Below are 11,040 nucleotides of genomic sequence, written 5' to 3' on the forward strand. Positions count from 1 at the left end.
TCATTTATATTTATACTTGTTTGGCTTTCTAACTAGGTTGATCTGAGCATCATTGGTGAGTCTTATGTAGACGAAACGCGCGTCTGTCGTATCAAATTATAAACCTGTTACCTTTGATAACCAATTACACCTATTGATATTTCTGTTTGTTTTGTTTACACATTGTTGTCAGTATAGTAAATTTTTATTCGACTGTCATAACCAGGACAGGATTAATTTAGCATTTTATACATAAGAAAATGACTGTACCAATTCAGGAATACGACTGTTGTTTTCCATTCGCTTCGGTTGATGTGTTTGAGTTTTTGGTTTTGTCATCTGGGACTTCCGATTTGTATTTTTTCCTTGGTAATTTTGTTATTTTACTTTTCAATAAGGAGAAAACACAATAAAATTTAAAAAAAAAAAGGATGCTCTCTTCTGAAGTCAATCAAACTAAGCAACACATATTTTATTTTCAACATTTATTACAAATAGAAAATTAAGTAAAACGATTCTTCTTTTTAGCACAACAAGTTCCGTTCCATGTAGTTTTAAAATACTATGATAAAAATGGAAATTAAATGATGTGAATAATGATTTAGTTCTAAGACTTCTGATTTGCAGTTGTTACCAATTTGTAGAATGTATAAAGCTGTCCGAAATATTTCACTTCTTATTTTCTTTCCACTAAATCTAATAGTCACATAATATGAACCTAACATACATAATCTAATTCATATATGTTTTATTTTCTTCATTCTTTCACACACTGGAACTGATCTTTTGACTTTGCTAGGATTATAGAATTTACTATCGATACTTTGACATTCAAACCAGCTGAACATATCTGGAGATAAATCCCTGAAAGTACACAATTGCACAAATATGTGTTTTACATTCATGTTTATGTTTATTTCATCAAGTATTCTAACGGGTTGATAAATGGATGGACGGCTGTTTTAACATCCAGTGTCATTTTTTTTTTATTTTGACGGAAAAGACACACTTATACAACAAACTGAACCAGCATCATTGACATCGAACGAATTCATCACAAGAAGTGTTGCATGTGGTTTTGAAAAGACAAATACCATGAATAGCAATAAAGTAGCTTAAATCAAATGATAAGGACAATGCGGAGAATTACAAAATCATTGCACTATCAAACTAGTGATCGATGTAACAACATGAAACCAACAAATACCAACTGTCTTCATGTTACACCTTTCTAATTGAAACACATTTTGCATTTGCTCATATATTATATTTTAGTGATGTTTTATATTTCTATGTATGCAGATCTTTATTACTGAGTGATCGTTAATCATTTTTGTTTTCTTATTGAGTCTGAAATATTGTCGTTTTGAACCGCTGTCGCTTGGTTCTTTTACAGATCGAATTGAAAACCATTACCAAAAACAGTGTGTAGGTGTGTTACGTTATTCATTCACTTCATTTTGACACTTAAACATAACTTTGGCATTACGGAACAATCCTTTGTGGTCATTTGATTCTATTAATACTGTAGCTATTTAAAGATTAAAAATATTAACTACATTCAATATAATTAATACTTATTGCATTATCTTAATCTTGTAAAACGTATTATAAAGGATATACTAGGCCTATATTTGACGTTTTAACCTTGTAATATATGTTGTATAGGAATTGTTGTTCTATACTTACTGTGTCAAAGAGTGGTACACGGGTATTAATGGTAGCACATCAGCTGAAGATACATCAATCATTTCACTGGTTAATGGTCTTAATGCCCAATAGTTCATGTCGGTCATTTTCATCTGCAAAATAAAGGCAACAGTAGTATACCGCTGTTCGCAACTCATAAGTCCATTGAGAAAACTAAAACTGAGGGAAACGCATCAAATATAAGAGGAGAACAAATAATTCTTTTAGTTTAAAACAATTTTACAGTCAAAAGAAATTATAATTATACAATTTCAACACAAACGTGGTAGTGGCAATTAACAGTGGCATTTATGCATAAAAGAAACTTTGTCATTTTAGGAAGACATAAAGTTTTAAATAGTTTACCTGATATGGCGTTTACATATGATCATTCAATCAATACCTTACGGTTGTGCATTATCACACTTTACGGACTGCATTTACAGGGATGTTCCTCACACGAAAAACTGTTTGAAAAGAGTCATCAGGAAAATCTAACAAGTTTTCCGTCCATCATCACGAATTGATTGACCGATGCGATGTGTCGAGTTCTCAACTCAGTAGCGACATGTTAGCTCGGTCTTAGCTATTTATATACCTGAATAGTCGTAAGATCGTTTATTCTATCGGGAATGATATATGTTGTCTGCGTGTTGATTCACATAGCGGGAATGAATGCTGCTAGATACTTGAACATCGGTTAACTACTGTCACCTTAATTAACATACCTGTTGACCACGATCTGGTGTAAATCTATCAACTCCAAATCTATCACACAGATACGATAGTGGTACTTTTCTTGGTGGGAAGCCATGTTGTTCCAAAATAGTCGAAAATGCTAACTGCAAATGTTTAACACAAATCAACTTTACATTTAAACAAATTTGATTGGTTTAATTAATTATAGTTACTGTATTTACTTTACTAATATAGAGTCTGAAAATGCGTTTGACTGTAACCTAATTAAGAATATCGTTATGTTTGAATAATTATTAAAGGAAAATCACACAACACATAAACTGGATGAATGCATGGAGAATGATTGCATGATATATTGTTCATTTTCTGTTAGTATTTGTCCGAACTAATCGATACAAGAGTCGTATACATGATACAGTAAACGTTGAATCAATATATAACTGGGGGCAATACAGAAACAGCCTGTTGAGTTTGGACATTTGACTGTTAACTTAAAGTTAAGTTCGAATACCTAAGTCATAATCCATCTTCAATAATGGTCATGCAGTCATTAATATAAGTAATATTTCTGATCATGCAAAATAAAATATCATATTTTTGTACCAAGCCAATAGTATGTCCAGTGGGTTTTTCTGACAGATTGACTATCATATCTTGCCTATGCAATTTACGTTTCTCTGTCAATATATGTGAAAGCTTTGAAATTTTCAATCTGGTTATTTTCCTATAGGGTTTTACATTTTATAGTTCGTTTCTGGGTGTTTTGTATTTTAGTCTTTCTGTCGTGTCGTTGCTCTCCTCTTATATTTGATGTTTCTCTCGGATTTGCTTTATTTTGTGGCCAGGATTTGGTTTCTTTTTCTCAATCGATTTGTGAATTTTGAACAGCGGTATACTACTGTTGTCTTTATTTACTGAGGACTTCAAATCGTCATGAGAAATTATCTTGTGGTAATTAATCATTTTTAAGATTATATCATGAAATTGTTAGGATTTTATACCTGTACATCAAAATAATTATTGATATCAACGCCGTAGATTTTCTTTAATGCAGAACTGTCTGCTTTGCAATCATGGAAGACCTGAAATGACGAAGGTAATTACCTAAATCACGAAACTTAAATGGATAAGATAATATTGAAACGCATACCAGAGAAGGCATTTGTAAAAAAATAGAACGGGTTCAAGGGTGTTAATAATTGTAGAATAAGTCTGGGCACATACAAATAGAAGACTGCATATTCCGGCATTTCTAAATAGTAGTGTTTATCTTGTCATCTCCAAAGATGTTATAAAAATGATATATCGTAGAGCTTATTTAAGCTGCAGCTATAAAAATTTAAGTTTATAATTTTGAAAAAAAGAAACGAAAGACGCTTAATAAATACGTCAAACAAAATGTATTAGAAAGCATAGTTCAAGCTACTCGTTTTATTTCTTCGGAGGATCAAAATAGATAAACCTACAGATTACTATAAATACAATTCAATTATTTGGGTTATCTCTCTTCTTAAATAAAATTGATTATACGAATCAAACGTAGAATGTGTAAAACCATGATTACTCTTAAATGTTGTTCAGTCTTTGTAGTAATCGTTAATATGTAGGCTGTCTTTTTGTGTCGTTTTATGTTTTATAACATGGTTTGTCTTCAACTTGTAATTTTGTGGTTTTCCCTTTGGTGTATTCTGTCTTCTATTTTACAATGAATGTCGTTCTGAGATGAACATTCATGTAAATGCATTAACTGCAGTATAATATCAGAAGTTATCAAATTCTGTCAAAATCCTTGAAGAACATTGCGATTTAAGTAATTATTTACAAAATCAATTAAAGTCCATAGCTTATTATTTGTGAAGTTGATACAGAATCGTTATCAAAAAAGTCTTCGTATCTTCCGATGAACGTTTTAGAAAAAGGACGAGACGTTCTTTGACATAAATTCCTTCAAGACATTGGTGACTAGGTCTTAGGTAAAAATCATATTTCCCACATAATATGCTTACTTTCAAGAGTATCTCTCTTGGTTTAGGATGTTCCATGTTTTTATGTAGTAGTTATGGGACTAAGTTTGTCTCTTCGTGGGGTGTTGTCTGGTTTTCTGCGAAGTTTGGTTTTGATTGCACAGTTAATACTTTCTTCGTGTTTGAGAATAAAAAGATAGAAATTTTAGTCAAGATGTTATTCATTTCACATCGTAATTGTAGTTCTTGTAGTATTTTGTTTGTTAAACGCTATTGGTTTAATTTACCTTGACTAGTTCTCGGGATTGGAATAGTCTTATTACAGCTCCGTCAATAATTATGTTTGGTTGGCGTCTAACGTCAAAGATGTAAACGTCATCACAACAGGTACTAATTGTCACCTGCGTTATCCTACCTATGAGAAAGATTTTAAAAAATGATGCATAAAAATAGCAATACCAGAGGACAGAAATATGTGGTATAACTTAATAGAATGCCTTTTTTCGTGTTTTTACGATAATGGAATATTTTGGCGATTATTATATATTGTCTCAAACAATTAAATGTTGATTAAACATCAAGCATCAAACTAAAATAACGAGCTTAATAAATCCCACAACCCGGATCTATCATGAAAATTGTTGGCAGAAATATCAAGATGAGTTTTGAAAGTACTTCGACTGACCGTTTTAGAACGTTCTTTTGTCTATATTTATTTTATTTGCTTAAATATACAAAAGGGATGATTTTCAAGTTGATCAAGAGTATAACGATGTTTACAAAGCATGCATGCGAACAATACATCATATATATTGGATATGAAAAAACACAGATCATTAGTATACATGTATTATTTCTTCTCTATAGCAATAACACATACCATGTGGTCCCAAATCAGCACCTTTACAGTTCACTCCGATGACAGGTTTATCCAAACACAGAAGGGATTTTACAACTTTCTCTGATGTTTCCAAAGATGATATTACTTTTATCTTCGGCATTTCATCTAATGTCCGTCACTGAAACATAAACGGAAATTTATCATTATGTTTATGCTTATCTATTATATGCATAAAAAGTCAGAAAAGGAACATACTATATTTTGGTATATATATCTCCAGTCGTTAAATTTCCGTACGAATCTGCCGAGAAATGCCGAATGATGGAAAGATGCCAGTTGCTAAATAGCTCGACCGTTTTAACGTGTATAAATAAAAGGAGATATTGGATAAAACTTCAATGATAGGCACCAATGTATCTATATCACATAAAGCTGTAGAAATCACCAAGAGTCGATACAGTTGTACATTATACGTACTATGCAGAAACAATCAAAGATTTTCTATAAACACCAGTAAATAAAATTGAGAAAGGAAATGGGGAATGTGTCAAAGCGACAACAACCCGACCATAGAGCAGACAACAGCCGAAGGCCACCAATGGGTCTTCAATGTAGCGAGAATTCCCGCACCCGTAGGTGTCCTTCAGCTGACCCCTAAAAATATGTGTACTAGTACAGTGATAATGGACGTCATGCTAAACTCCGAATTATACACAAGAAACTAAAATTAAAAATCATACAAGACGAACGAAGGCCAGAGGCTCCTGACTTGGGACAGGCGCAAAATTGCGGCGGGGTTAAACATGTTTATGAGATCTCAACCCTCCCCCTATACCTCTAGCCAATGTAGAAAAGTAAACGTATACCAATACGCACATTAAAATTCAATTCAAGAGAAGTCCGAGTCCAGTGTCAAAAGATGTAACAAAAGAAAATCCCTCCCGTTAGGGGTTTAGTATCATACTATCATAAGATATATGAGAAGAACATAACCCGTGCATTTATATTTCGTCTATAGTGTTCTTTTATGTAAATGTAAGGGAAAATGTAGCATTGTTGCCAATGAAACAACTAAAGACCAAAGAACGAGAATATAAACAACTAACCCCCCCCCCCCCCCCGGGATATCAAATGTCAACATTCCGAAATTCAACTGCCAGATGTATGCTAAAACAATAATCAAAACAACGTTATGAAGGACAGCAACCAACGAAAACCACTGGCGGGGTAATATATAATAGTAGGTCAATGTCAGGATTGTATGAGGCTGAGAAACGGGGGAAGGGCGAAGTTCTACCGATCCCTTCCCCAGTTTTGTGCCGAGTACAAACAAGTTTATATTTTTATGACATGGACCTAATATTGTTTTTATACTGCAACATTGATAGATATTTTTAAAATCGACACAAATTCTAAACTTTTGTTCATCCCTTAATGAACCCCTGACTGAGGAAAAAGTGTTCCATGATGAAATTGACATTGTACAAAACATAGCTGTGTTACTATATGTAGGAAATAAACACAACTAGTTGCAGTATAAAACGTTTTATGGACGCTCGACTCCTTCAAATGAGACAGTGGTTTATTAACACAACATGAACACATACTATAAATTCAGTATGTTGGCAAGGTCTTGACTCATCAGAATAGTACTAAGAACAAAAAAAGTTATTGATAAAGACAACGGAGAAAAAGTACCAAATCAATATGTGTACTCGCAATGAATGAAATATAATTAAAATCCCAATTTCAACAAATGGTTTTCAATGACTTATATATCAACCAAGTTGTGTTTGAATTAATATAACGTATTCATACATTTGATATATATATATGCTATAAACCTAAAAGAGAAATAGCAACAGATTGTAGGTTGCTTCAATATATACAGTTTAAAAAATATATATAAAATACGTCAAAGGTCATTTGTATTTTTAAGATTCATAAATACTGAAAGTTTTAAAACATCTTACCTTGATTCTCAGATAACTAAATATTTAATTGAGTTTTCTTTCATTATTAATGATGTGTATTGATTACATGCCTAAATTGTAAAGATTTATATGTGTAAGTAGTGCAGGTCTCTTGATAAGTTATGTAATGTGTTGTTTAAGTTGTCAATAAACCTCCAATTTTACTTTTAACAAACCGTGAAAGTAGATCATGATCAACTATATTAAAGGCCGTGGAATTCGTACTTGTAAATCTATACAAAAACATTATCGAATATCTAATACTTGGGAATGTAGACAACCAAATTTCATTAAGAAAGAAGGTTGTGTGGTTTATACGTTTCATGTGACATTGTTGCTTAAACCAACAGCAAAATAAACCCTTTAAAAAAAGAGAAACAAAAAAACAAACTCACAAACACATATACAACAAACAAATAAACAAAAAGAAGAAGAAGAAGAAAAAAAAAATCAGAATGCAATATTTTAGAAAAATCAACACCGTGGCAATCAGTTCCTGCTCCACTAGTGACACCCGTAAATTCAAAATTTAATTGCTATTTATAGATATGACTTTTTATTCTCTTTGTTAAAATTGTGATGCTTATTCTAAATACAAGATCATACTTATAAGTTTTCAAAATCGATTACTTGTAATAAAACAAATGAAAATAGCATAGTGTACTAGTACATGCGTTCGAAGCTCATTCTTGGATGGTCTTTCATTAGGAAAGTTCAACGTTAAATATTCCAATAAGAATAAGAACCGAAACATATGAAGAGCTATATGTCAAAAAGGGGTCATGCAAGAGTAATATTCAAATTCATGTAACTAAAGGATATTTTCATATAAGGTTATAAGAGTAAATAGACGTCTTGTGAAATTTGAAGTTTCAAATTATTTGTTGACTAAGTCATACTTGCATGTACAGTTTTTATAAATGTCTTGATTATAAAACTACTAATGTTTTCTTTTTATTTATAAATGTAGAGCTCCAAACTATAAAATGTTTTAAAAAAATGAATTACATGATATTTGTGAATTATATTGTCACTCTTTTAAATATCTTACCTTACTCAGATGTTTTTAATTGAGATTTAAATTCTTTTATGATAATGGTGTGTCTGAAATACCTCTATTGTACGGACGAATATTGAAGAGGTGCATTTCGTTTGACAGTTATATAACCATAAGATTCGTTGTCAAGCTGTGAAAAATAGAACATTTTTTCGTCACCGTGTATTGAAATAGTACGCTTTATATGGCTATTAAGTTTTATAGTACTTTTGATAGATAAGTATTGATCTCCTGAATTTAAAAACGATTGATTAATATCGAATTTATTTTCAACAAAATCGTCCGGTATTTCTTTAATTTGATGTAAAAAGAACATTGGAGAAGGCCCGGGTCACATGCACACTGAGAATTTTCCATCAACATTTCTAATTCAATATTATTATTAAAGTGTTGCTTGCATAATCAGAGGTAAATATTTAGGGGTATGTACTTTGTTTTTGTCATATTTAAAATTTGCATTCAGTTTTCAGATTATTTACCGCGTTTGTAGCAACACGAGCAACACGACGGGTGCCACATGTGGATCAGGATCTGCTTACCCTTCCGGAAAACCTGAGACCACCCCCGTTGTTACTTAGTCTTTAGTTTTCTATGTTGTGTCTTTGGTGCTATCATTTGGTTTTTAGCCATGGCGTTGTCATTTTATTTTCGATCTATGAGTTTGACTGTCCCTCTGGTATCTTTCGCCCCTCTTTCAATCTACAACATTGCTGTAGACTCAAAATAATTTTGTACTTGCCATATTGCCATTGGCTCGGACTGTATGTTAAATTAGCCCTAGTCAAGCTTTAATACTTTAAATTTCATTTTTTGGGCTCTATATATATGAACTAGTCCATTTCGTGTTCCTGTCTCATTGATGAAATATAACAACTGCATTTTATATTGAAGTAGGAAAAAACAAAGCCAGATAAGAAATTTTATAAAAGAATGTCTATTGAAATCTCTACCGCATTAGTTATTTGGTATTTTAGAATGGATATGGTGGACTTGATGTTTCATAGACACAACAACCCGCCCAAAAAGCAGGAAACACCCCATGGTGTTCAGCACAGCGAGAAATCCCGTACCCTGAGAGGGGCTTCCATGCGCGTAGCTACGTTTACGTCAAAACGCCCGGGCGTACACTTGAATTTTGAAAATAAAACAAATAATCGACATAGAATAAGAAAATCTGATCAAAAGCACATCAGCCTTGTGCTTCTTTGTTTAATGGATTGAAATTTTGAATAAAAAGGGACTAACTTTACTCAAATAGATCATTTAATATATTTGTTCGAATCTTTTGTAAAAGTCTGAATCCACTATGAATTCTACCTTCTTTTCTTATATTCAAAGCAATTCACTATCTGCTCAGATTCGATATGCTGTTTGTATTTTTGTCGAGCATGTGATTTATGTCCCAAAAGCGAGACAAAGCGGCGTCAATATTCAGGTTCCGAATGTGGATAAATTCTTTTAAATGACTCCGACCGTGAAATTTTACGAAAGTTGTACTGAAACTGTTTATGATCAAAAGAGTATTCAGAGCAATATAATAATGCAATTATATCTTTAATTTTCCCGCATTTTAAGGATAAAATGTATTTCTTTCTGCAATTAATAAGTGGTCGCAGTTTGGGCTTACATTTTGTTATTTCTTCTACTTGTCGAACCTTCATCGAAATTTATGAAAATGTCGAAGAAACTTTTTCTATGACTAAAGCATTTGTTTTCGTTCATTTTTCGGTTCTTTTCTGATAGACAGATAGCCGGACTCTTCTTTACGTAATTACATGCTCAATTTATAAACCTGCATAGATTGTCGTGAAATATTCCAGATCAAAAGAAAATTACATTTTTTTTTCAAATCCCTTTAAATTGTGGAAGAAATCCTAGGTGTTCCAGAATTTTTTAATATTGCACCTCTTAGAAATATTTTTTTCGTGTTCATTAAAAGATGCTTTTGTTGATTATATGCTCACTCACGGCACCATTTAAACTTATCTAAAAGTAATATTGGTTTGGACGTTTTCTCTAAAACCAATGACCATTGGGCTAGCTTCCAGTTTAACACGATGAATAAGTTAACATATTACAAAATTTAACAAAAAAAGAAAAACCATTTAGATTCAAAAGTATGTTGTTATCAATGATTTTTTACTGACAGGAATCATATGGCATCTCATTCTCTATAGCTTTCGGGGGCTTCGTCCCTTTCGAACCCACTACCAACAGGTGCTTTGACATTGAGCGGTTGGCACCCCTCATATCCCTCGCCAAGGTTCGGGCGTACACGTAAAAATGACCCAGCTACGCCACTGGCTTCAGCTGGCTTATAAACACAAATAAATAGGACGTCTTTTAATAAGTTGGAAGTTTCTAAGATATAACATTACGAGTTTTATTATAGTTGTGAAAAAGGACCGAGATAATTTGCTACGGGGTAATCCAACACAATGGCCAAAAGAAAACACGAACAGGCAAAAAACAGTCTATTAAACACTTCTTAACTTGCGAAGATACATGTCTATAATATACTGAAACGTCTTTGATAAAGGAGAAAACTACAACTTTTTGAACAGTAAAGTTTTGTGTTAGTATAACTTAATTTCTGTTTTCAAAATGAAAAAAAAAATGCATCAAAATACCAAATCGATCTTACCTGCAACCATTCCTTTTATTCGCCTTTTAGTCCAAAGTGTTAATTATTTCGTTAATATCAAAGAGCTACCTGAACAAATTCACTTTTATGTCATCAATGTTATTGAGAAAACACATTTAAACCTTCATATAAATGAAATCGAACAATAAGAAGTAATTCATATTTACGTTTGGTATATATTTCTACCATTGTCA

General features: G+C 32.2%; 1 protein-coding gene across 2 annotated transcripts; it reads right to left on the reverse strand.

The window, feature by feature from the left end:
* Positions 1–436: 436 nt before the first annotated feature.
* Positions 437–11,024, reverse strand: LOC139519239 (piRNA biogenesis protein EXD1-like). 2 transcript variants are annotated; one of them, XM_071311181.1, is made up of 7 exons: positions 10,847–11,024; positions 5,212–5,350; positions 4,619–4,746; positions 3,369–3,449; positions 2,397–2,510; positions 1,669–1,781; positions 437–843 (listed from the first exon to the last, which is right to left on the reverse strand). In XM_071311181.1, exons 2-7 carry the CDS (start codon positions 5,330–5,332, stop codon positions 717–719), a joined length of 684 nt encoding a protein of 227 aa, XP_071167282.1. In that variant the 5' UTR covers positions 5,333–5,350; positions 10,847–11,024; the 3' UTR covers positions 437–716. The 2 variants fall into 2 exon arrangements, with proteins under 2 accessions (XP_071167282.1, XP_071167283.1); XM_071311182.1 differs by lacking the exon at positions 10,847–11,024 and adding an exon at positions 8,197–8,305.
* Positions 11,025–11,040: the final 16 nt, after the last annotated feature.

Source organism: Mytilus edulis, chromosome 4 (assembly GCF_963676685.1).
Source record: "Mytilus edulis chromosome 4, xbMytEdul2.2, whole genome shotgun sequence".
In the NCBI taxonomy this organism is placed as follows: Eukaryota; Metazoa; Mollusca; class Bivalvia; order Mytilida; family Mytilidae; genus Mytilus; species Mytilus edulis.